This window comes from Lagenorhynchus albirostris, chromosome X (genome assembly GCF_949774975.1).
Source record: "Lagenorhynchus albirostris chromosome X, mLagAlb1.1, whole genome shotgun sequence".
Lineage (NCBI taxonomy): Eukaryota > Metazoa > Chordata > Mammalia > Artiodactyla > Delphinidae > Lagenorhynchus > Lagenorhynchus albirostris.
In genome coordinates, this window is record NC_083116.1 from 105099736 (window position 1) to 105127719 (window position 27984).

Here is a 27984-nt window from a genome sequence, read left to right on the forward strand (position 1 = left end):
TGCCAATTATACTACAACAAAACTCATTTAAAAAATAAAGGCTAATCAGGATCTTCTGTGCTCCTTTCCCCCCGATCTTAGACTTTTCCTGTACCCAGCCTGACTTCCCAAGGGTAACACCCACATCTTTGTCAGAAGCCTGCCTCAGGGTGCCAAAACCCACACTGCCCTACAAACTGGGTGGAAGTGCCTAGGAGTCAACATTTCCCACCTCTCCTGCCCCTCTGCCCTCACTCCCCTGGGCAGCCTTTAATGATTGACAGGTAGAGGGGCATGAACGCACACCTCCCTCTCCTCTTGGCCAGGATCATTCTGAGGTTAATCGTTAATACTGGTGGGAATAAGTTCCAGGTGCTCCTGCTGGTAGCTGGACTAATAATGGACCCATCCTGGGCTGTCTTTACTTCCCCGTATCGCTTCTCCACTCCCCTACCCGTCCACGCACCCAAATAAACTACATGCACTCCAATCCTTGTGCCAAGGTCAGCTTCTAGGGGAGCCCAATTCAGACAAGGTCAAAGCTCTGGTGAAGATTTTCCCCTAGAAGTTGGAAGAAGAGATTGATTTGAGGATTTGAGTTCTAAGGCACTGCCCCTCAAACCCCCTTGCATTTAAGTACAGTTCCTAAAGCTAACATCTGGCACGAAGCATGGATGGATAATAAAAAACAAAGCATTAAAGGCAGATCAGCATGATTTCTCTTACACTATTGGAAGACAGCACTGGAAGAGATGGAGAAATTGCAAGAGGAACCACTGGTTTAAAAGATCAAGATATTTTTGTAGATTGGGTTTGGAAAAAAAAAAGATAATTGGCTCTCCAATTCCTTTTCCCCTTACCAGTATCTGCAGCTAACATTTGTTCTCATCAGGCACCTCAACTCAGCCAGAAACTGTTCCATGTGCGGGCACACGGCATCGAAGATGACAAATGACAACTGTGCTCTCACAGAACACCTATTCTAACAAGGGGAGACAGACAATAAACACAATAAATAAACACAAAAATATCAGAGAGTAATCAATCATCTGCAGAGAATTAAAACCGGGTGAGATGAAGGTGAGTGCTGACGGTGTGGCTGCTTTAGAATTGAGAGTGTGGTCGGCGAGCTCACTGTTCCACACAGAACTCCCTCCATGGGAAGAGCACCTTCCCTCCCCCCTGATGCTTGGCCACGTGAATTAATTTGGACCCTAGACTGAGATGCTAGAGCAGGACTGCCCCAGTCATCTCACGGGCCTGTGGATGTGAGATTAATGCTTGTTGGTTTAAGCCACTGAACTCTGAGGTGGTTTGTTATGAAATATTATTACAGCAACAGGTGACTCATCCCCATAGTCAGGGAAGTCTCTCTGAGGGGGTGATATTTAAGCTGAGATCCGAACGATAAGAAGCCAGTCCCGTGATGACCATTCCAGGCAGAGAGAACGTCCAACATGCGTAAAAAGATGCAAAGGTGGGAACTGGCTTGGCGTGTTCAGGGCACTGAAAGACGGCCCATGAGGCTGGACAACGTGAGGGGCTAAGTGGGAGAGGGATGTGAGAAGAGACTGAAGGGGAATCAAGCAAAAGCCAGTATTTAGAGGGTTTTGCAAACTCGAATAAGGAGTTCGCTTTTCACTCTAAGTACAGCGGAAAGCCCCAGGAGGATTTAAGCCATGTAGTGACACGATCACATTGATTTTTAAAAGATCACTCTGACTGCTGTGTGGAGAAGAGATTAAATGAGGGACATGCATACTGTTCTGCTATACCAGGATGCACTCTCAGAATCTTTCTCAACACAGAGTTTCCGAACTACCTGACAGAGCTAAAATCTATATGCCAACTTACATTTAGGTGGTGACAGACACCTAGATAAAATACATACAAAAATAGCTTAGGTACTATTTCATTCATAGGTAACAAACCACCCCAAAACTTAACCATGAAAAGCAACAACCATCACTCACGTGTTCACAATTCTACAGTTTGGGCAGGGCTTGATGGGGACGGCTCATCTTTGTTCCACATGGCTGCTTGGACTTTCTCGCAGCTTGGTGGCTGGGTTCTAAGAGGGTGCATTCGAAAAGAACAAGCCCCGAAGCGCAAGCAATTACGAAGCTTCCGCTTGCACCACACTTGCTAATTTCCCATTAGCCAGGGCTAGTCACATGGCCAAGCCCACAGACAGTGTGGGAGGGGACTACACAGGGCATGAATACTGGGAGGTGTAATCTGTTGAGGGTCAATGATGTAACAAAAGCCAGACAAAACCAAACTTGAAGTGAACCTTTCAAAGAAACCACTGAGTTTTTGTTTCTTTGTTTCTTTGTTTTTAATAATTCTACACCATTTCTATTGACTGATTGGCTGTGTTGTGTCTTCGTTTCTGTGCGAGGGCTTTCTCTAGTTGCGGCGAGCGGGGACCACTCTTCATCGTGGTGCGTGGGCCTCTCACTGTCGCAGCCTCTCTTGTTGTGGAGCACAGGCTCCAGACGCGCAGGCTCAGTAGTTGTGGCTTGATGGGCCTAGTTGCTCCGCGGCATGTGGGATCTTCCCAGACCAGGGCTCGAACCCATGTCCCCTGCACCGGCAGGCGGACTCTCAACCACTGTGCCACCAGGGAAGCCCTGTTTATTTTTAACATTGTTATTGGAGTAAAATTGCTTTACAATGGTGCGTTAGTTTCTGCTTTATAACAAAGTGAATCAGCTATACATATAAATATATCCCCACATCTCCTCCCTCTTGCGTCTCCCTCCCACCCTCCCTATCCCACCCCTCTAGGTGGTCACAAAGCACCGAGCTGATCTCCCTGTGCTATGCGGCTGCTTCCCACTAGCTATGTATTTTACATTTGGTAGTGTATACATGTCCATGCCACTCTCTCGCTTTGTCCCAGCTTGCCCTTCCCCCTCCCCGTGACCTCAAGTCCATTCTCTACGTCTGCATCTTTATTCCTGTCCTGCCCCTAGGTTCTTCAGAACCTTTTTTTTTTTTTTAGATTCCATATATATGTGTTAGCATACGGTATTTGTCTTTCTCTTTCTGACTTACTTCACTCTGTATGACAGACTCTAGGTCCATCCACCTCACTACAAATAACTCAATTTCGTTTCTTTTTATGGCTGAATAATATTCCATTGAATATATGTGCCACATCTTCTTTATCCATTCATCTGCCGATGGACACTGAGGTTGCTTCCATGTCCTGGTTATTGTAAATAGAGCTGCAGTGAACACTGTGGTACATGACTCTTCTTGAATTATGGTTTTCTCAGGGTATATGCCCAGTAGTGGGATTGCTGGGTCATATGGTAGTTCTATTTTTAGTTTTTTAAGGAACCTCCATACTGTTCTCCATAGTGGCTGTACCAATTTACCTTCCCCCCAACAGTGCAAGAGGGCTCCCTTTCCTCCACACCCTCTCCAGCATTTATTGTTTCTAGATTTTTTGATGATGGCCATTCTGACTGGTGTGAGATGATAACCTCACTGTAGTTTTGATTTGCATTTCTCTAATGATTAACGATGCTGAGCATTCTTTCATGTGTCTGTTGGCCATCTGTATGTCTTCTTTGGAGAAATGTCTATTTAGGTCTTCTGCCCATTTTTGGATTGGGTTGTTTGTTTTCTTGATATTGAGCTGCATGAGCTGCCTGTAAATTTTAGAGATTACTCCTCTGTCAGTTGCTTCATTTGCAAATATTTTCTCCCATTCTGAGGGTTGTCTTTTCATCTTGTTTATGGTTTCCTTTGCTGTGCAAACGCTTTTAAGCTTCATTAGGTCCCATTTGTTTATTTTTGTTTTTATTTCCATTTCTCTAGGAGGTGGGTCGGAAAGGATCTTGCTGTGATTTACGTCATAGAGTGTTCTGCCTATGTTTTCCTCTAAGAGTTTGATAGTGTCTGACCTTGCATTTAGGTCTTTAATCCATTTTGAGTTTATTTTTGTGTATGGTGTTAGGGAGTGTTCTAATTTCATTCTTTTACATGTAGCTGTCCAGTTTTCCCAGCACCACTTATTAAAGAGGCTGTCTTTTCTCCATTGTATATTCTTGCCCCCTTTATCAAAAATAAGGTGACCATATATGCATGTGTTCATCTCTGGGCTTTCTATCCTGTTCCATTGATCTATATTTCTGGTTTTGTACCAGTACCATACTGTCTTGATTACTGTAGCTTTGTAGTATAGTCTGAAGTCTGGGAGCCTGATTCCTCCAACTCCCTTTTTCTTTCTCAAGATTGCTTTGGCTATTCGGGATCTTTTGTGTTTCCATACAAATTGTGAAATTTTTTGTTCTAGTTCTGTGAAAAATGCCATTGGTAGTTTGATAGGGATTGCAATGAATCTGTAGATGGCTTTGGGTAGTATAGTCATTTTCACAATATTGATTCTTCCAATCCAAGAACACTATATCTTTCCATCTGTTTATGTTGCCTTCAGTTTCTTTCATTAGTGTCTTACAGTTTTTGGAGTACAGGTCTTTTGCTTCCTTAGGTATGTTTATTCCTAGGTATTTTATTCTTTTTGTTGCAATGGTAAATGGGAGTGTTTCCTTAATTTCTTTTTCAGATTTTTCATCATTAGTGTATAGGAATGCCAGAGATTTCTGTGCATTAATTTTGTATCCTGCTACTTTACCAAATTCTTTGATTGGCTCTAGTGGTTTTGTTAGCATCTGTAGGATTCTCTATGTATAGTATCATGTCATCTGCAAAACAGTGACAGCTTTACTTTTTCTTTTCTGATTTGGATTCCTTTTATTTCTTTTTCTTCTCTGATTGCTGTGGCTAAAACTTCCAAAATTATGTTGAATAGTAGTGTTGAGAGTGAACAACCTTGTCTTGTTGCTGATCTTAGAGGAAATGGAAACCACTGATTTTAAAAGACTTGCTTCACTACCCAAGGGGAAGAAGGTCTGGGTACTCACAACAGGTTCACTTTTCAAAATTGCTTAGTTTTAAATAACTACATAGACTTCTTTTTAGCACCTATGACATCCACCTTTCAAAAAGGTATTCCATTCATAGTTATAAGTATATAAAAATATAAATACTTAACATGATATAAATGAATAACATGTCATAACAGTGGTTGTTCATTTTCAGAAAATTAGAAAGCACAGGGGACCAAAAAAAAGGAAAAAAGAAAAGCATAATCCTTAACAGCATTCCAAGGCAGAATATCAGACAACGGTGGGAATTTTCCTACTTTCCTCATGCAAGTGTCACATTTCAGTAAGTGTAGACTAGATACCAACCCAATGCCATTTCAAGCTTGTAATGTGATCCTCTGTGGCATTAAAAGGGAATATATTTATTTGTTACCCTTCCTTCCCCTCTGTCCTCTTTCTGCACATCTACCTCTGCAGTCACCATGGCTTTGCCCACATCTGATGCAGCTTCTTTCACCTGCCAGAACCATGCTGACACATTGAAGATGAACAGCAGGTGGTCACTCCATTTTCAGCATCTGGATGACCAGGGGGTTGGCTTTAATCTTTCAGGGCATCATGTATTTCTATTGATTCTAAGTAGATGAAGAGGAAGATTTTCCGTAATTGTGCCCTGCCACTGTTGTGACCACGAGCTGTTAACAGGAGATAAGCTAAGCAAAAGCTGGCCAACCCCATGTGGTGATTCAGACCCCATTGTAGCTCTTATATTCTCCCTTGAAAAGAGTAAAGTTGGGACAGTTAGGATTGGTATCCTCTGAATCAACTGACCACAGGAGAGGACACATTTCTTCAATATTCCCTGAGGGAAATAAGTAAGAACAGCTGGGGAAAGTGTATGTTAGACCAGGGGTCCTGTAAGTCTGATACCTTGAATTTATTTTCTGTTTTTTAATCAAAGCATAATTTACATGCTATAAAAGCACAGACTTTACATGGACAACTTGATGAGGTTTAACACTGTTGTAACTACCATCCCAATTAAGTTAGGAATATTTCCATCATCTTAAAAAGTTCCCTTGCATCCCTTTCTAGTCAATCCCCCTGCCAGAGGCAACCACTTTCTGACTTTTATTGCCATAGCTTAATTTGGCCAGTTCTTCAACTTCATATAAGTGGAAATATACAGTATTGTGTGTGTGTGTCTCAGGCTTCTTTAGCTCAATACAATATCTTTGAGATTCATACATGTTGTTGAGTGTATCAGTGGCTCATTCCTTTTTTATTGTTGCGTATTAATTGTATGAATATACCGCAATTTATTTATCCATTCACCTGTTGATGGGCATTTGGGTTATTTCCAGTGTGAGGCTCTTATGAATGAAGCTGCCACGAACATTCTTTTACAGGCCTTTTAGTGTACGTGTGTTCTATTTCACATCCTACGTAATGAGTAGAATTTCTGGGTCACAGAATAGGTGCACATTTAACTTCATAAGAAACTACCATACTGTTTTCCAAAGTGGTAATACCACTCTATATCCTTACCACACGCTCCCCAAAACTTGGCATTGTGTTTTAGCCCGTCTAAAGCTAAAATGATATCTCCCTGATGATACCCTGAATCACTCCCTTCAAAATCCAGGGAGCCAGGAAGTTGGAAATGAAGTAAAATGTCAGCCTAAACCCTTCCCATTCAACATGGATGTGGGTCCAGATCGGCAGCCACGCTCAACTGCTGCTCACTCTGGGCCAGCATGGACCTGACATTCCAAAAACAAAGGGCTTTATGGAAAGTTCATATCATATACCATATTCAGTAGAACTGAGGTACCGTCCGTCTTTAACTCCCTTTTCTCCCCCAAATATCGGCACAAATGTTCAACCCAATAAATGACGCATAATTGATAAATACCCAGATGGAACCTGACTGAAATCTCAGCTTCAGAATATTACCTATAACACCAAAAAACAAATTCAAATTCACGCTGAAATTAAACCCATAGGTTTATTACCACAGGAAAAGCTAAAGGCTAAGGTGGAAACCCCAGAAGACTGTGATCTCAAACTACAGTCATTTACCTCATGACTTTAGCCAAGTCTCTGAACCAGCCAGGGTTCTTAAGTCCTCATCTATAAAATGAGTGTGCCAAAGCTGAGAATCAGAGGTATTTGATGAAAACTGATTAAGTGTGAAAAAAAATCCAAACTTCCTAGGAAAGGGTTTACTACAAAACAAGATTTTTTTTTAAATTTTACAACTATCCTTTAATTTACATTTAAAGAAGAGGAAAACATAAGAAAAAATCAAAGGCAAGAGCCCAGTGCTTTGGTCTTTCCTCCTTATTTTATAGTTTGTCATTTTTGTCCAGTTATTTCTGGAGCCCCCAGCTAATAATAAATAATGCCCGTTGACTGATTCTCTTTACTTCCCCCAAGTGACAAAGAACAACTCTATTTAGATTAACATCTCCTTTGCAGAATATATCCCAAAGCTTCCTGGAGTTGCATAATAAGTAATGGAAAAGAGATAGCCTGAAAGAAATTAAGAGCTGGAGAACGAGGAGCAGTGCTCTTTCTACAGCCGAGATTTGACAGGCGTTAGTAACCAGAGCCGCTGCACGCGGCACACTGGGAAGAGAAGAGCCTCGCTTCAGGGATGGGGCTGTCCTAGCACGTTACAAAAGCCTTCCTCGGCTGAGCAGATGATGCTACGGAGCACAGCCCAGCAGCCTAACGGGCCTCCCCGTGCACACATAAGCAGTCACGGTCCACCAGCTACCCATCCCCAGAATGCACTCTACTTCCAGGTTGCAAGTTGTGAGAGATACGGGCACAGCGGCTGCGGGCTCAGTGTGCCGGTGACCTCTGTGCTAGAGAACTTAGGAAATGTAACTACGGAAATCATTCAGAGTGTGCCCCTAATACTTCCAGCTCTCTATTTTCCAGGTACATGGTGAGGTGGCATTTCTCTGTCCTCTTCGAAGTCAGAGCAGGTGATTTTCTTTGGCCAATGAAATGTAAGCGAAGTGACACATGTCACTTCCTGGTAGAAGCTTTAAGAGCCAGTGTGCGATTTGCCATGTTTTTGTCCCACTGCTCCAGTGGTCATGGAAGTATGTGTTGAGACGAGGCCTCTGTCAATCTCATTCTGGTGAGGCAATAATGAACAGGGCCTTCTGTCGATGCATGGCGGACGGCTAGTATAAGCAAGACCCTGTGCTTTCTGACCCTGAGAGTAGGAGCCTCCTTACATTTTGTGCCCTGGGCAGTCACTAGCCTCACTGGCCCGGAGGAAGAATTAAGCTCTCATTGTGTCAAGACGCTGAGACTTGGGGGAGGGGCTAATCTGTTACTGAAGCACTCCGTAGCCTTTTCTGACTGATAAAACATCCCTGCACTGGACTGGAAAGAGGAGCGTAGATAAGACTCCGGGATTGGGACTGAGCTTTCTGTGACCTGGAGACTCCACCTCTGAAATCACTTCTGTTTTTATTCATAGGGAAGCCATGACATTTAGGAAAATAAAATCACATTAAGTAATCAAATTAAGTGAACTTACAGATATTCCTGTATGGGATAGGCATGGCCAGAATCAAAAAAACAAAAAAAATGGGGCTTCCCTGGTGGCGCAGTGGTTGAGAGTCTGCCTGCCGATGCAGGGGACACGGGTTCGTGCCCCGGTCCGGGAGGATCCCACATGCCGCGGAGCGGCTGGGCCCGTGAGCCATGGCCGCTGAGCCTGCGCGCCCGGAGCCTGTGCTCCGCAACGGGAGACGCCACAACAGTGAGAGGCCCGCGTACCGCAAAAAAAAAAAAAAAAAAAGCAAGCTAACAACACAATTGTCCCAGGGTAGGGTGATTGTATATAAATAGAAAGTAAGAGGGTAAATAGGCTGGTCAAGATTCAGATCAAATGCCTACTCTGCTCTTCTCAGGGCCCGTTAAAAGTAGTTAAATTTCATTTATAACAAGCATGCACATCTGCCACACATTACCTGCTGGGGTCAAATCAAGCTCTCCATGTACATGGTAATGGGCATAAGCAGCTCTGTCAACATAACCCACAAAGCCCGTCATACTCCTTATCTCAGTGCTTTAGATACCTGCCTAGAAGTATTCCATCTGTCTTCAGAATAATCACCTAGTTAAATACCTTGTGGTCTAAAGTTGGATTCTTTGGAATCAGAGAACCGTGATGAGCTCTCAGACTTTCTCTAGAAAATCAAAGTACTTTCCCCTTGCTGCAAACCTTTAGCTATCTCATGTAATTAGGGTGATTGGCATATCACTCGGCCTTATGCTGGGAGTTCGCCAGGTGCTTGGAGAGTGAGCTGAAGCCCGGGTGGGTCGGTGAGTTTCACACAGAGAAAACCCCTTCACAGCCACAAACTACACCCACAATTGTGGTCTCAAGACAAATTCTGTCAAATTAGCCCCAAAGGAACCTGGATAAGCATGTCTATAGCTCTCCACAACCCATCATAGCTAATGGAAAAATGAGTCCTAACACTTCTCTTCCTGGTTACATCATCTCTCTGGGGTTCTGCCTACTCACACGCCGTCTTTCAGACACACTCTTCCCTAAACTATCACTACTTTACAACAGAAGAAATACCTACTAAAGAGCTGGACGCTTTTTATCAAAACTGTCATGTTAATTGAGCCCTTTCCCCTGAGCTCTGAAGCCAGTAGTCACTGTCTGACAGGGCCTCTTCTCCTGATGTCCCAGAACTCCCAGGGCTCAATTAAAACACAGGTCATCACCTTCCTCCCCTATCTGCTTGGCCTCCTGCATGGCCAGGCTTGAGAATGGTGAATCAAAGCATGAAATCTGGGAGTCCTAGACTCCTCTCTTTCCCTCATTACCCACATCCATCTTCAAATTCTAGAGCTCTTCCACCTTGATGACATTTGCCCCCCATCCTTCCTGTCTATTTCCCTTGCCACTGCCCTCCTCTGCCCAGAAGTTTCCCAGCTATTTGTTCTCCTTCTCTGCAATCTCATGCCCTCCCGCAATCTACCTCTCACTCATGCCAGAGAAACCTGTCTAAGACAAAAATCTGATTTCGACAGTCCTCTGTTTTGAAAAGTCTCAAGTATCCCATTAGGTAGAGAATAAATCCCAGAGCCGGGCTCCTGGATTTCCAGATTTCTCTCAAAATACTTGTGGCTCTCCCCCTTTCATTCCCACGTCATCCATCACAAACTGCTAGGAGTTGTCTGTACATGTCACATACTTTCACACCTCCATGCTTTTCCTCCTGTGGGGTCACTAACTGGAAAGCCCTTCCCTTCAAGTCCTACCTGGGGAATTTCTACTCATCAGCTCGAATGTCAACTCTCTGAGGGCACTCCTCAGCTTCCTTCATGCTTTTCCTTCCTCTGTGGACCCACTGTTCTGGTAAAACTTTCTGACCCTGTGTTTCAGTTACCTTTTGCTGCAAATCAACCCCCTCCCCCCTGCAAAACATAGTGGATTAAAACAACCACCATTTTCTTATGGTTCATAATTCTCAGTGTGAACTGGCTCAGCTCAATAGTTATTCTGTTCTTTGTGATGTCAGCTAGGCTGCGATCATCTAGAATATTTAAAACGGCTCACTTGGGCTTCCCTGGTGGCACAGTGGTTGAGAATCTGCCTGCCAGTGCAGGGGACACGGGTTCGAGCCCTGGTCTGGGAGGATCCCACATGCCGCGGAGCAACTGGGCCCGTGAGCCACAACTACTGAGCCTGCGCGTCTGGAGCCCGTGCTCCGCAACAAGAGAGGCCGCAATAGTGAGAGGCCCGCACACCGCGATGAAGAGTGGCCCCCGCTGGCCGGAACTGGAGAAAGCCCTCGCACAGAAACGAAGACCCAACACAGCCATAAATAAATAAATAAATAAATTTTAAAAATAAATAAATAAAAAATTTTAAAAATAAAATAAACGGCTCACTCGCATGACCTGAAACTAATACAACATCGTAACTCTACTATATTCCAATATAAGATAAAAATTAAAAATAAAATAAAATGGCTCACTCACGTGGCCTTGCACTTGGTGTTGGCTGTTGTCTGGGAACTCAGCCTCTCTTCCCCTCCTTCATGTGGTTCGATTTTCTCACAGCATGCTGGCTAAATTCAGAGGGAAGGGAGTGTCCCAAGAGCAAAACTTCCAAATGAAAGGAAGAAAAGTCTGCCCGTCCTCTTTGAAGTCCCAGAATGCCACTTCCATCACATTGGTCAAGGCAGTCACCGGATGGGAAAAATAAGTGCCAACTCTTTAAATGAGGAGCAGCGTGCTCAAACAGGGAGGGGAGGAATTGTTGGGGCCGTCTTTGCAGACTAGTTACCACACCCTGCTGGTGTGTATTCAGACTATCCTGACCATTCTAAACGCCTCCTGATGATAAGCACCGTGTTTTAATCATCTCTTTACCCACAGCTCTTAGCATAGCTCCTAGAACATGGTACTCAGATACTTGAAAATGTGTTTGCTGACTCTATCAATCCAATTACATCAGATCAAATCAGCCCATCGTTTCTGAGCTCCTATTCTGTGCTATTCTGTCTCGTTGGGTGTTGTGGAGTCGAAGAAAGGGTCTTTGCCCTCCAGAAGCTTATGAGTCGGGGACAACATTGCCCCAAAGGGACATAACAGAAAAGGAGATGATTAATAGTTCGAGGCAATTACAAACAAGCCATCACTGGAGAATCCACGATTGATTTCCAAGCTAATTGTGTGGGCACTAATCCCTATAGATCTTCGAGGAGGCTGTGTTCACTTCATAGAGAAGAGGTTTTAGGTAAGAGATGGGGTTGGATTTGAATCTGAACGTCAAGCTAGGACTGGGATGGGAAAGAAATATGACCATGGTGGAATACTAGAAGCAATGATGTGGAGATGGGACCACACAAGTTGCATTACTTAGCATGCTTACACACACAAACGCACACACACACAATTGTACATTTTTTTCAATAGGATCCTTGCTATAACCACACTCTAATAAGTGAGAAAGTAAATAACAGTGGTCAGAAATGTGAGTTCTAAATAATTTTAAAATATAACTAGGAGAAATAGATAAAACGTGCATGGCATAGATTAGATTGCTCACTAAATATCACGTTTTCCCAGCCTCTTTTGAAGTTGGTTTGGGCTGAAGTGAATACGACTTCTGGTCCAAGGCAAGAAAGAGCTCGTGGGAGGTCTCCATGCATCCTGTTTCCCTTCTGTGTAGCTGGAAGTAAAGAATTCTGAGATGGGAGAACTGCAGGATGGAACTTAGCCTGCATCTGTAAGTTAACCATCCTTAGAGAGCCATGAAGGAGAGTCACTTCACCTGTCTCAGACTGCGATGTGGCCAAGAAATAAATATTGTCTTCAGCCATTGAGAAATTTCAGTTTTATTTGTTACTGCAGCATAGCTTACCCTATTCTATTATACCTAGTGTTCTCTATGAAGGAATTGCAATATCACATAATAAAAATTATTCATCCTCTATTTAGAAAAGACAGCAAGCAAAGAAAACTTTTAAAGTCTACTTTTGGCTATCTGCAATAGAGAGAGGTATGCCTTCCTGTCTAGGAGCAAGTGATTAAGAGGTATCTAATTAAACAATCAGCATCGATACCCCTTGTGTACATTGATTGGACTCACTTATGCATTGCTGTGCAGAACATTCTGCAATAGCTCTAATCAGTGGCAATAGAAGGTGAGCAAGGGAAGACAAAGGTTATTTGAAATAAACAGATAATTCTCAAACCTTATTAAGTCAACATCTTCCCCAACCAGACTTTTTAACATGGCTACTAACAAGTAGAATATGACTCTCTGCTTCCTCTTCCCTGTTCCTCATCTAATTACATGAGCGATAACCAAAGGACCAATCACCTAAGAAGGGAGCCAGAGGCCAGAGAAATCCACAAGCTAGAAAACTGGAGCCAGAATCTTGGGTGGCAGCTCCACCTGGACCCTTATTTTATTGCCTGAGACTGTCCTAGATGAGACACTTTATTTTTTCTATCAGCTCCATTTATCCTCTGGCTGGAAGGAACGTCCAGTTGCATACTGGTTTCTGGGTCCTCATGAGTTTCTTAGGCTGTGCATTAAACTTGAGACAAAGAACACTTGTTTTTTGGAATAGACGCCTCTGAAGTGAGCAGTGTTCGCAAAAGGCCCATTCTGAGAATGGTCCTACTTGATCCAGGGAGCAAGAGATATAAAAGAGTAATAGATTTGCCTCTTAATTATTTGCCCTGAAGAGAGGAAGCCAAGAGAATAAACATCCCAACCTCACCCTCCTCTTGCCCTCCCATCTCCTGCCAGTGCCTCCCATTGGCTGAACCCAATCAGAAGCCAGAGGGCAGAGGGGCCCATGGATGCAGTCCACACAAGCCACGCTCCCAGGAATCAGAGTAAGATGGAGAAGGACAGAGAATAGTCCTGGAGAGGCAAGTGGAGAACATCCAGCACAATGATGAAAACCGAAAGGTTACAACCTTAGAGAAAAGTCTTATTTAGCTGAATTAGTATCAGTCATCAACTTACACACACCAGTATATACAATGGGCATGTTTAAATTTAGAGGACTTTCCTTTGCCCAACATAGCGATTCTCCTTTCTTTCCCCCAAGGCGGAACGGTGAGGAAGTGGAGACTGGAAGGATGTGGGTGTCGGACATGTCTCATTGGCACCCAACCAAATAGAAGCCACCACAAAACTCTCTTATGGCCTTTGTGCTAAAAAGATGCCCTTTAGTGGAGCCAACCCGGATGCATTAGAACTTCCCTGTCTCTGATCACCAACTGGAAGAGCCATCCCTGGAAGGTGGAGCCCATGGCCCAGCCCTGAATACTTCACACCCTCAGTATCTGGGGGTCCCAACACCCCTTTCAGGAGTATGACTCAGCACAAAAGTGCTGATGAAGGAAGCCTTTCTCCTGGCTCCAAAGGTTCATGTTTCTACCTCATTCCAGGGTTAATTTCACCCAGATCGTGCATCTCAGCCTGTGAGAATCCCATGCGAGTCAGTCAACCGTCCACTCCTCAAATCTCTGCTGACTGCTTTCCATGCCTGGAAGCTCTCACCAATGCCCTGGTTCTCAGCTGCTTCTGGTTCTCCATGGGCCTTTACTGGCCACGGCTACTTCCCTGCCAGCCCTAGCACGCACCGAGCCAGCCTCACCCCACAGTGTACAGTGTCCTGCTAATGAGGTCCCTCCTGTGGCTTACTCTCTAAATGCCTCCTTCCTCCCCTGGTTTGCAATGGTCCCCTGCTTCCCCAGAGTCCCCCCGCCTCCTTCTCCTCAGAGATGCTATCCTTCCAGTCTATATCCCCGTCAGGAATTCTATGCCTTTAGATCCCCATCTTTTCTGGAATCGTATATCTGATGAGCAGCCCATAAAGGTAGTTAATGTACTAAGCCAACTCCTGCGAGCTTCGACTGTGTTCTTAGTGGGGGCGGGGATGAGAATGAGAAATGTTTTAACATTTTTAAAAAATAAAATAAAATCATGGCTCTCATGTAAATATAAAATAAAAACATGTCAAAGATTTTATTTAACTCATTAATTAATGAGGAAACCAGTAAGATGGTACACATCATTCAAAGGAAAACTCAGAGAGCCATACATATAGAGGCAGGCGATAAGTAACGTTAACGTTGGGATGAATGCACAAACAGATGCAAAACTAGTCCCAAAGAAGTCGCATTCCACCAGACACAATTCATTTGCATTTCTGTGGACAAGAATAATTTGCACTATTATTAGTTTTCTAAAATTTAGTTATAAAATAGCTCAAAATCAATGAAAGGTGGAAATAATCACGAAGGGTACTCTAAAAAGGACACCCAGTAAACCTTTTCTTTGCCAATTTTAAAATCTTTCACAATTTTTCCTGATAGGAGAAAGGCCTCTCCCCTTTCCCATAGGAACCCACATCTAACATAACTACTGGAAGCACTGTCTGTGAGTGGGAACGGGCATTTCTGCTTGTGGAGACCAATATATGTGTCTTCAAATCCAAACCTCAATAAGTGCTATAGACTGAATGTTTGTGTTCCCCACCCAAAATCTGTACGTTGAAATCCTAACCCCCCAGTGTGACGGTATTAGGTGGTGGGGCCTTTGGGAGGTGAGTACATCGTGAGACTGGGGCCCTCATAAATGGAATTAGTACCCTTATAAAAGAGACCCTGGAGAGCTCCCTCGAAGAACCGGACCACACTGGCATCCTGACCTTGAACTTCCAGCCTCCAGGTACTTTGTTACAGCAGCCTGAACAGACTAAGACAGCAAAGCATGGCAGCTTCCTCCCTTTTAGAGCATTGTTATTAAGAGTGTGGTCTGGCATTACCTAAAACGCTGGTTTAGAAACTCAAATTTTGGGACTTCCCTGGTGGCGGTGGTTAAGAATCCACCTGCCAATGCAGGAGACACGGGTTTGGGCCCTGGTCCAGGAAGATCCCACATGCCGTGGAGCAACTAAGCCCATGCACCACAACTACTGAGCCTGTGCTCTAGAGCCCACGTGCCACAACTACTGAAGCCCACATGCCTAGAGCCTGTACTCCCTAACAAGAGGAGCCACTGCAATGAGAAGCCCGCACACTGCAATGAAGAGTAGCCCTCGCTCACCGCAACTAGAGAAAGCCCACGCGCAGCAATGAAGACCTAATGCAGCCAAGAACAAAATATTAATTAATTTAAAAAAAAAGAAATTCAAATTTTAGCTTCAGTCTAAATTAGAATCTATATTTTAAAAGGTCCCAGACCTAAATAAATGGAAAGATATCCCACGTTTATGGATCAGAAGACTTAATATTGTTAAGATATCAATACTCCCCCAAATTATCTACAGATTCAACACAATCCCTATCAATATCCCAGCAAGCTTTTTGGGGGAAAAAACTGTCAAGCTTATCCTAAAATTCATATGGAAATACAAGGGACCCAGAACAGCCAAAACAATCTTGAAAAAGAAGAATAAAGTTGGATGACTCATACTTTCCTATTTCAAAACTTATTACAAAGCTACAGTAGTCAAGGCAGTGTTGTACTATCGTAAGTTTAGGTATATAGATTTACAGAATAGAACTGGGAGTCCAGAAATAGGCCCATATATTTACGGCCAATTGATTTTCAACAAGTATGCCAAGACCATCCAGTGGGGAAAGAATAGTCTTCTCAGCAAATGGTACTGGATAACTGAAGACCCTCATACAATAGAATGAAGTTAGATTCCCTACCTCACATCATATACAAAAATTAATTCAAAATGGATCAGAGATCTAAATGTACCTAAATCTAAGAGCTAAAACTATAAAATTCTTAAAAGAAAACCTAGGTGTAAATCTTTGTGACCTTAAATGAGGCAATGGTTTCTTGATATGACACCAAAAGCACAAGTGACAAAAGAAAAATAGATAAATTGTACTTCATCATAATTAAGAATTTTTGTGCTTCAAAGGAATCACCATTAAGAAAGTGAAAAGACAACCCACAGAATGGAAGAAAGTATTTGTGAATCATGTATCTGATAAGGGACTTATATCCAGAACAGATGCAGAACACGACAATAAAAAGACAAACGATTCTATTTTTCAATGGGCAAGAGATTCGAGTAGACACTTCTCTAAAGAAGGCATGCAAATGGCCAATAACTACATACAAAGGTGCTAAACATCATTAGTCATTAGGGAAACGCAAATCAAAACCACAATGTGATACCACTTACTATCCACTAAGAGGATTAAAATTTTAAAACAAACAGACAATAACAGTGTGAGAACCTTCACATCTTGCTGGTGGGAATGTAAAAATGGTGCTTTGGAAAACATTCTGCGAGTTCCTCAAAATATTAAACACAGAGCTACCATATAACCCAGCAATTCCATGCCTATGTGTATTCCCAAGATAATCAAAAACATGTATACACAAAAACCTGTACAAGAAGGTTCATAGCAACATTATTCATAATCGCCACAGAATGGAAACAACTCAAATGTCCATCAACTGATGAAAGGATAAATAAAATGTGATATATCCACATAATGGAATACAATTTAGCAATAAAAAGGATAAAAGATTTAAAACATTATGCTAAGTAAAAGAAGGCAGATACAAAAGGCCACATACTATATGACTGCATTTATTTGAAAAGTCCAGAACAGGCAAATCTACAGAGATAGAAAGTTGATTAGTGGTGGCCAAATCTGGGGGGAGGCAGGATGGGGAGTGAGTGCTAATGGGTAGAGAATTTCATTTTGGAGTGATGAAAATACTCTGAGATGTGGTAATGGTTGCACAACTCCATGAATATACAAAAAAACAGGTAAATGTTCACTTGCCAAAGGTGAATTTTATAGTATATGAATTATATCTCAAAAGGGTTATTATTATTTTTTTAATGGTCTCAAGACAGTGCAGAGGTGCCCTGGGTTTCCGGCCTCACCCAGGTTCCTAGGGAACCTAGAGCATGGTGCCCCGCCCCCTTCCGGCCACCGTCACCCCCTTCCGGCCACCGTCACCCCCTTCCAGTAATGGACTCGCCCCCCACCCTCTGTCCCCTCCCCTTCCCATCCCATAACGGACTCCATATCCGGCCCATCCTAGAGAGGGTGCCCAGCGCTTCCGGCCGCCCTCTTCGACCACGGGGGAGAGCCCCGAGGCAGCTACCGCGGGCCCCGCGGCTTCGCCTTCACCTTGGCCTTCACGCCCGCCACGCTGCCCGTGCCGTCCGCCATGCTGCCCGCGCCGCCCTCGCAGGTGCGCCAGAGCTACCACCCCGACTGCGAGGCCGCCGTCAACAGCCATTTCAACCTGGAGTTCCACGCCGCCTCAGTGTGCCTGGCCGCGGCCGTTTACCTCTACCGCTACGACGTGGCCTTGAAGCACTTCAGCTGGTTCTTCGTGCGCCGCTCCCTCGAGCACAGCGGTTGGGCCCGGCGCCTGATGCGCCTGCAGAACCAGCGCGGGAGCCGCATCCGCTTCCAAGACATCGGGAGACCAGTCAGTATCGAGTGGAAGAGCGGCCTCAAGGCCATGAAGTGCACCTTGTTCCTGGAGAAGTTCGTGAACCGCAGCCTGCGCCACCTGCACCAGCTGGCCATCGACAAGAGCGACCCCCACCTGCACCGCTTCCTGGCAACTCACTACTCCAGCCAGCAGGTGGCGTTCATCAGCGAGCTGGAGGGTCATGTCACCACCCTGAGCATGATGGGGGCCCCGGACGTCGACCTGGCAGGGTCCCTCTTTGAAAAGCTCACCCTGGGCGACAGCGACAAGAAGAACTGAGCCTGGACTGGACTTCCCCAGAGCCACGGGGTGACCAGAGCCCTGGTCACCGTGCCTGCCATGCAGACGGCAATAGTGCCCTTGCAGAAGAAGTTCACTTAAGTTTTTTTCTTCCAGTTTTGCCACTTCTTCCAATAAAGTTATTTGGTTCCTAAAGAAATAAGGTCTCTCCTTGGTTCCTGTGTGCACATCGCTCACTTTTTAAAACAGGTATCCAGGAGGCTCTCCACCCACCCATGCCCCACCCACATGCCGCTCAGGATCTCCACAGAGGGAGGGAGAAGGCATTCCATGGGGCCCCGGAAAGTGCAACATCCATCTTCCCCTTATAAACAGTGTGTGTGGGGTGGGGTGAGATGGGTGGCCTGGGGCCCTGATGGGTGGGTGGGTGGTGTCTGCGGGTGCCCATATATGGTAAAGATATAAAAGAACATGGTCTAGAATTCATCACAGTAGTTGCCTCTGGGGAAGAAGTGAAGGGAATGGGCAGGGATTAAAAGAAAGGGGATCTTGGGCTTCCCTGGTGGCGCAGTGGTTGAGAGTCCGCCTGCCGATGCAGGGGACACGGGTTCGTGCCCCGGTCCGGGAGGATCCCACATGCCGCGGAGCGGCTGGGCCCGTGAGCCATGGCCGCTGAGCCTGCGCGTCCGGAGCCTGTGCTCCGCAACGGGAGAGGCCACAACAGTGAGAGGCCCGTGTAACGCCAAAAAAAAAAAAAAGAAAAAAGGGGATCTTCAGCATTATCTGATGTATCTTAATTCAATAAATTACGCAAATGTTAATGGTTGTTGATTCTCAGTAGCACGCTGGGGGCCCTGGAAGCCAACATGTCAGTCTGTTGTTGACAAGCTCACCCTGGGCTACAGTGATAATGGGGAATGAGCCTTGGGCTGTCTTCCCCATAGCCAGGGGTTGACCAACTAAAATAATAATAATGGCACTTTGCAAGTCCAAGTCCTCTTATTTACATTCTTGTATTTTATTTATATAAGAACCTCAAGAAGTAAGAAGGATAGGTGTTATCAGTGAGGAAAAGGTAGGCCACACAGGTAAGAAGTAGCAATGTGGAATGTGGACATGAACATAGATTTTCTGATGCCATATTTGTGTGTGTGTGTGTGTGTGTGTGTGTGTTACCCCACAGGTTAACAATGGCTTAAGAAAGACTGTGTGGGTAGACTGGGAATCCAGCCAGATAACTAGCCTCAGAAGGGAGGGAAATCCCCGACACTCTTAAAGACATCCCTGGTCACTGCAGTCTCTCTAATTACAGGTGTGCCTTCCAGCCTAGGGTGGGAATGGCTGCTAAACCTCGGCCAGAATCCTTCTCATAGGAAAGAAGTCTTCGGAATTGGCCACCGGATGCATAAGAGGTAGCAGGGCACCTCGCAGGAAGGCAGTCACCACCTATGCACATGAATCCCTCTGTTCAGGCTCTCTCCCTCACACACGCAGCGACACTGCTACCTGAGTTGGCCCTGAATACCTGGAAAGAACTTGGGACTGGAAATCCCCAGAGATTGCAGCTTTGCCTGTGGTGGCTTCTCTTCAGGCACAAAAGGTGAGGGGAGTGGCTGCAAAACACACATGTTCTGCCTGCGAATTCACCTCATCTGGACTGAGAAACCCTGTATTTTCGCCATGCGTGGGGTACTGTAATCTATATACCAAAGCACTGCCTGTCATGGGCTCTGCACCTGGATTCTAAAGCTGACTCCAGTCTTGGGCGCCGGGCCCCCCTTTTTATCCCATCTTTTCCTTTTGTGTGATTCAGAGGGACTCCCCGGGATAACGCAGAGAAGTCTACTTAGAGCTACATCCTCTTATTTTACCTGGAAAAGAAGGATTTCCTCACCTGCAAGACTCAAAGAGACTTGTGATTATAACACTCCAGTGCCTATTACAAGCCACTACTTGTAGTGTCACATTTCCCAGCTTTTCTTTAAGAATCCCTGGCAGGGAAGTTTAAATACGGGGGCAGCTCAATTATTTCTCTCCTTGTTCTTCTACAAGACAAAAGTGAACATTCTAAATCCCCCTTTTCCTAGTTCAGTTTTGGGGTCCACAGTCTTTTGAACATGTGGGGCAGTGATGGAAAGAAGTAAGAAACATTCAGACTAATGGAGTTTGCCCCGTTGTACTTTACATCTTGACTTTGTCCATCAGTGTAAGTCTCCTCATTTTCCCACCCTCCCCTGCTTGCCGTATACCTCTCAAAAGGGGTGAGCAAACTTCTGGTGGGTGTGTCACCTTCCTGCATACTCACAGCCTTCCCGACTCCTCGATAACCTGACTTTCAAGACATGGGAGTGAGTTGTGACTTGGTCTTCCAGCCCTGGAAAATGCCACCCTGAGATGCACAGCTGGATGGCTGTCAGTCATTGGCCGTGCTCTGTTGCTTGGGGGAATAATGTCTGAAATAGTGGCTGTTGCTATGGGTACTGGAATCTCAGGCAATGATAATATCAGGACAGACTGAGGGAACATGATAATAAAATTGATAACTTCATCTCAGGCTCAAACACAGATTCAGATTAACTGTGTTGAATAATTTACCTCTGGGGGAAAAAAATCCTCACTCTATCACAAAAGGAAATTTCTTAATAGATGGTTGTCACTGACAAATTGTACTTCATTTTCCAGAAAAAGGAAAAGTTATTTTTTTCCCTCAGAAATGTGTGACAAGCAGTACAAAGCACCCATTAATTTCTCCTGAATCATCTCTACTCTTGAAATTTGTTCTACATTTCTGATTTTTAAATTCTCCTTTAATTTTTTTTCATTTGCCAGCAATTCCAGTTTCTTTTCACAAGCCCAAGAGACATATCTAATCAAGTATTCAGGAGAGGAAGGCATTATCACTAATCTTGGAAGTGATACTATGCTCCAGGTTTTAAAATAAAAATTTTTATTACAGATTTTTTTTTTGCAGTCCTGAGTTCATCTTCAGAGGGATATTGATGGAGAATGTGCTTCAGGAAAGCTGAAGTGAAGGTGATTAGAAAAGCATTAGGACACCTAAAAAGTAAAGAAATGTATGCCTTGATTCATTTAGTCAAGAAGGATGTAAGAGTGGAATACGTTACAGTGAGAAAGCAAAGTAGTAAGGGCTAACGTAATAATCGTGTATCAGTTTGGATTGGGTTTGGTTAGGAGTAACTGAGATCAGAAAAGCAGTGGCTTTAAGGAAAAAAAAAGGTTTTCCTCTCCCATATGTAAAACAAGTATGGAGGAAAACAGTTCAGGCTGCTGAGGAAATTCCTTCCATTTCATTTCACTCATTCCAAGAGGTGCATTTTTTTTCACATTTTCACATCTTTAAAATTGGGATACATCTTACAATCACTGTTGGCTACAGCTGTCATTGCCTGAGCAAGCGCATCAGGACTCAATGGAGTGGTCTCACTGGCTAGGAACAAACTTCTAGCGCCATTAGAAGAGTACTCAAGAAATTCTGCATCACCAACACTCTTGATGGTACGGAGCATGATATTAAGAGATACCAATATTATTAAGAGATACTGAGTACAAAACTGATTTCTAGAAGAGTTGAAATTTGTTTTATTTAAATCATTTGTTTATCTATTCCAGCTCTATTGAGATATAATTGACATATAATATTGTGTAAGTTTAAGGTGTACAACATGATGACTTGATACACATATATATTGTGAAATGATTACCATAATGAAGTTAGTTAACACATCCTTCACCTCACATAATTACCCTTTTGGGGGGTGGTGAGAACATTTAAGATTTACTTGAAACCATCGACAAAACAAAAAGACAACCTACTGAATGGGAGAAAATATTTGCAAATGATATGACCAAAACGGATTAATATCCAAAATATATAAACAGCTCATACAACTCAGTATAAAAAAAAACATAAAACCTGATTTTAAAATGGGCAGAAGACCTGAATAGACATTTTTCCAAAGAAGACATACAGATGGCTAACAGGCACATGAAAAGATGCTCAACATCACTAATTAGAGAAATGCAAATCAAAACTATAATGATCTCAAAACCACAATGATCACCTCACATCTATCAGAATGGCTCTTATCAAAAAGTCTACAAATAGCAAACGTTGGCAAGGATGTAGAGAAAAGGGAACCCTCATACACTGTTGGCAGGAAGGTAAATTGGTGCAGCCACTATGGAAAGCAGTATGCAGGTTCCTCAAAAAACTAAAAATAGAACTACTATATGATCCAGCAATTCCACTCCTGGGTATATATCCAGACAACAACACAAACACTAATTCGAAAAGATACATGCACCCCAATGTTCATAGCAGCGTTACTGACAATAGCCAAGATATGGAAGCGACCCAAATGCCTATCACCAGATCAGTGGATAAAGAAGATGTGAGATATAAATATACATATATGGAATATTACTCAGCCATAAAAAAGAATGAAATTTTGCATGTGCAACAACATGGATGGACTTGGAGGGCATTATGCTTAGAGACAGAAGTCAGAGAAAGACAAATACTGTATGTTATCACTTATATGTGGAATCTAAAAATATAAAACAAATGTATATAACAAAACAGAAACACACTCACAGATACAGAGAAGAAACTAGTGGTTACCAGTGGGGAAAGGGAAGCAGGGAGGGGCAAGATAGGGGTAGCGGATGAAGAGATACAAACTACTATGGATAAAACAGAGAAGCAACAAGGATATATTGAACAACACAGGGAACTACAGCCATTATTTTATAATAACTTTAAATGGAGTATAAGCTCTAAAAGTATCGATCACTATGTTGTACACCTGAAACTAATATAATATTGTAAATCGACTATACTTCAATAAAAGAAACATTTTTTAAAAGATTTACTCTCTTAGCAACTTTCAAGTATATAATACAATATTGTTAACTATAGTCACCATGCTATAGATTAGATCCCCAGAACTTATCTTATGACTGAACATTTGTACCCTTTGACAAATATCTCCCCATTTCCCCCAACCCCCAGCCCTGGGTAACCACCATTCTACTCTCTATTTCTATGAGCATGGCTTTTTTAGATTCCACACATAAGTGAGGTCACATAGAATTTATCTTTTCTGTCTGAGTTATTTCACTTAGCATAATGTCTTCAAGGTCCATCCTTGTTGCAAATGGCATGATTCCCTTCCTTTTTTCCATTGCACATATACCACATTTTCTTTATCCATGCATCTGTCAATGGACATTCAGTTTGTTTCTATGCCTTGGCTCTTGTGAATAATGCTATAAACACGGGGGTGCAGATATCTTAGAAGAGTTGAAATTTGAATCTAGAGAAGTTCTATCAGTGCCTTAAACAATTTATTTAGTGCATAGTTTCCTTTTTTTATGTATGCACAAGAGTGATTAATGACAAAAAATTCTGTCTAAATAAGTGTAAAAGAGATCTTTTAATAAGTATAAACTGAAAAATCTACGAAAAATCCAATGGATAAGAAAAGGTTGTGTCTTACTTTAATTGGTAGCATTTTCTTTGTTTCCTTGTGGTTCCTAAAATAATGGTGTGCCTTAAAATTGACATGTTTGATCTGATAAAATACATTAGTTTTTTGTTCCACTGTACAGGGGCTTCTGGTCTTAAGCCGTATTTTCCAATATGGCTACTGGAGCTCCAACTACTTACACCAGCATACCAGGAAGAAGAAAGAATAGATAGATAGATACATATATAGATAGATAGATAGATAGATAGATAGATAGGTAGATAGAATATAGATAGGAGTGGGGGAAGATCGGGACTTTGCTAGGAGGAGGGAAAAGATAATAAACCTGGGTGCCATGAATGGAGGGTTGATCTTTGAGTTAAGGGGTGGTAGCTTACTGTGATTTCTGATTCAGGGGAATGTTGTCATGGGAACATTTATTTTCCTTCAAAATCAGAGGATCCAATAGAAAGGACCAGGCCACATTCACCTGCAGATGTGTTTTGTTTGAACTAATGATTTTTAAAAGAATTTTTCAATTTTGGAATAAGTTTAGATTTACATAAATGTTGCAAAGATAGTACAGACAGTTTCTGTATATCCTTCACCCAGTTCCCTCTGTTAACATCTTACATAACCATGGTGCATTTGTTAAAAATAAGAAATTAAAACTAGCACATTACGATTAACTGAATTCCACAGTATATTCAGACTTCACCAATTTTTCCACTGAAGTCCCTTTTCTGTTCTGGGTTCCAATCCAGGATACCACTTTGCATTTAATGTCATGTCTCCTTGGCCTCCCCTGTCTCAGTCTTTCCTTGTTTTTCATGACCTTGAGAGTTTTGAAGAGTACCGGGCAAGTATTTTATAGAACGTTTACCAACCTGGGTTTGTCTGAAGTTTTCTCCTGATTAGACTGGGTTATGGGTTTGGGCTAAGAATACCACAAAGATGATGTGCTCTTCTCATCACATCATATCAGGAGGTACATGCTATACACATGACTTATCACTGGAGATGTTGACCTTGATCATTTGGTTGAGGCGGGGTCTGCCAGCTTTCTCCCCTGAAAAGTTACTATTTTTCCCTTTCTATTCTCTCCTCTTTAGAAGCCAGTCACTAAGTCCAGTTCAACCTCAAGGGATGGGGAGGAGGAATTAAGTACCACCTCCTGGATGGTGAGAATATCTACCTGTAATATTTGAAATTCTTCTGAAAAGAAAACTTGTAGCTTCTCTGCCATTTACGTATTTATTCAGTCATTTATTGTATTTATACCAGTACGGACTCAGAGATATTTACTTCCTACTTTGGGTTATAATCCAACACTACGTTATCTATTTAGTTGCTCAAGTTCTTCCAGATTTGGTCATTGGGAACTCTTTCAGTTGGTTCTTGCGTCCCTTTGACATTCTCCCATCACTCTGTGCGTGTGTGTGTGTGTGCATGTGTGTGTGTACGTGTGTGTGCGTGTGTGTGTGTGTGTGTGTGTGTGTGTGTGTAGTACTTCCTTTCTGACACTACAAGATGCTCCAAGCTCATGATGTATTTTCTCTGCCCCAGCCCTAGAATCAGCCACTTCTCCAAGGAGTCCCAGTTCCTTTTATTGGATAAATCGTATTTAGAAACTAAGATCTTGGCAAACTAGTGAGTTTTTAACTGGAAGAATTCTCATAAAATTCTATATTTCTGGCTTCTCTTAAAAATATTAACTGTCTGGCCACACTGGGCCCTGTCCCATGGAAACGTTCATATGGAACTGAGTTTCAGTGGCCATCTTAATGTAATTACATTCTTCAATTCACCACAGCAAATGCCATCCAAGCAATGTAATTTGGGTACCCAAATGCACCTCTTCATTAATTTAAATTACCCACTGGGCCCTGCTGGTACTCACTTTTGTATTGTTGTTCTTAGATTCTGTCTCAAGCACCATGGAGAGTGCAGGGGTCAGTAACTTGGAATGGATCCTCTGCCCCAGAAAAAGGATGGTCCCTGTCCCTTAGGTTGATGTGCCCCTGTGTCTCTGGGCCTCTAATGGTATTTGGGAGGTGAAACTTGGATCACTGGGTTGTCTGTTTCCTTGCTGCTTAGAAGTCAAAAGAGCTCAGCTTATAGCTTCATCTACAGGTGTCTCTGTCAGTTTCTTGTCCCCCTGTTAACCAAAGCACTCAACTGCTTTTACCTTCTGTTATCACTTTATGTCATGATGAGAAATTACCTTGATGCTTGTGTAGACTTCACCTGCATCACCAGGCAGGATATATGAAATGTCACAGACCAAAAGGCTCACAGATCAAACTAATATGGCTTGGATCACACTGTTTACTGAATGATTAAGAGCAGTGAGAATCAAGGGGGTGGGGAGAGAGGGAAAGAGGGAGGGGGAGAGAGGGGGGAGGGAGAGAGGGGGGAGGGAGGGAGGGCACGAGCGAGCCCAATGGAAGGACCATACAGCCTGAATCCTATGTCATGCAATGTTCACACGTCCATTCTCTGCTGCTTTAGCTTTCCCCACTTCATATGATTATAAAGACCAGGGATGAAGATATGTAGAGCCAATATACACCAGTTCTGTCAGAGACACCAAGGTGCAAGTACTCCTAGTGTATAGGGCAGAGGACATATGGGACCAAAATTGGTGTCCCCAGTTGGCGGCTGATCTAAGGATGCAACAACTGTCATGAATACTTGGTGTCTACTTGGTCCTTCCATCCCTTCCTATTCAGAACACATATATTCTGCTGACTTTATCCATGTCTAATATATCTCACAAGAATTATCTATACTTAGTTTTGTCTAACCTCCTTATTTGTTTTTCTTCTCTATTGCACAGTATTCTTAAATTCTTGCTTAAACAGTGAACAAACATGTCCCTATACAAGCAACTTCTAATCTGTTCTTCAGGATGAAGTGGCCCAGAGAGGTGTCATGAATGCTTTGCAGGGTACTGTTAGGTTGGTTCCTGTCCTGGCTCTGTTGACTACAATCTTTGTTGCCCACCTTGATGATCATCTGAAAACCCTCTCAGGAGCATATCCAGCTCACAATAAAGGGACTCATGACCCCATTTTCTTTAAGGACCTTGATTCCATAGCCCCTTAGCTTCCAATGCCTTGAAGAAATCATTCTCTTCAGCAATCTGGAAAGGAGAGGAAAAAAAATTCTTCCTAAAAAAAAGATATCCCTGCCTAGTTGCCCCACCTCTGTACAGGTCTGATATCTGTAGTGGACTAGGTCCAGGAGGCTCTTGGAAGAAGAAAGATGGGGGCAGAAAGTTGATTTCCTAAGCTAAGAGTAAATGGAAAGGAAAGGAAAATACAGGAGAGGGAGGAACACTCCCAAACTCATTCTATGAGGCCACCATCACTCTGATACCAAAACCAGACAAAGATGTCACAAAGAAAGAAAACTATAGGCCAATATCACTGATGAACACAGATGCAAAATTCCTCAACAAAATACTAGCAAACAGAATCCAACAGCACATTAAAAGGATCATACACCATGATCAAGTGGGGTTTATCCCAGGAATGCAAGGATTCTTCAATATATGCAAATCAATCAACGTGATACACCATATTAACTAATTGAAGGAGAAAAACATGATCATCTCAATAGACGCAGAAAAAGCTTTCAACAAAATTCAACACTCATTTATGATAAAACCCCTCCAGAATGCAGGCATAGAGGGAACTTTCCTCAACATAATAAGGGCCAGGTATGACAAACCCACAGCCAACATTGTTCCCAACGGTGAAAAACTGAAACCATGTCCTGTAAGATCAGGAATAAGACAAGGTTGTCCACTCTCACCACTATTATTCAACATAGTCTTGGAAGTTTTAGCCACAGCAATCTGAGAACAAAAAGAAATAAAAGGAATGCAAATCAGAAAAGAAGAAGTAAAGCTGTCACTGTTTGCAGATGACATGATACTATAAATAGAGAATCCTAAAGATACTACCAGAAAACTACTAGGGCTAATCAATGAATCTGGTAAAGTAGCAGGATACAAAATTAAAGCACAGAAACCTTTTGCATTCCTATACACTAATGATGAAAAATCTGAAAGAGAAATTAAGGAAACATTCCCATTTACCATTGCAACAAAAAGAATAAAATACCTAGGAATAAACCTACCTAAGGAGACAAAAGACCTGTATGCAGAAAACTACAAGACAGTGATGAAAGAAATTAAAGATGATACAAACAGATGGAGAGATATATCATGTTCTTGGATTGGAAGAATCAACATTGTGAAAATAACTATACTACTTAAAGCAATCTACAGATTCAATACAATCCCTATCAAACTACCGATGGCATTTTTCACGGAACTAGAACAAAAAATTTCACAATTTGT

The 27984-nt window shown here is 42.9% G+C and overlaps 1 protein-coding gene and 1 long non-coding RNA gene across 2 annotated transcripts in view; one reads left to right on the forward strand and one right to left on the reverse strand.

Annotated features, from left to right (window-relative positions):
- Positions 1-27984, reverse strand: part of LOC132513836 (uncharacterized) — a 202531-nt gene that overhangs the window by 60705 nt on the left and 113842 nt on the right. The gene's annotated exons all lie outside the window — the stretch shown is intronic.
- LOC132513980 (ferritin heavy chain-like) lies at positions 1437-18165 on the forward strand. The gene is made up of 2 exons (XM_060138615.1): positions 1437-1514; positions 17485-18165. The coding sequence occupies exons 1-2, from the start codon at positions 1437-1439 to the stop codon at positions 18163-18165; spliced, it is 759 nt and encodes a 252-aa protein (XP_059994598.1).

Coding starts and splice junctions, on each gene's coding strand:
- LOC132513980 (XM_060138615.1), top strand. CDS start 1,437: ATGCGTAAAAAGATGCAAAGGTGGGAACTGGCTTGGCGTGTTCAGGGC. Junction 1,515..17,484: donor GGCCCATGAGGCTGGACAAC/GTGAGGGGCTAA, acceptor GGCCCATCCTAG/AGAGGGTGCCCAGCGCTTCC.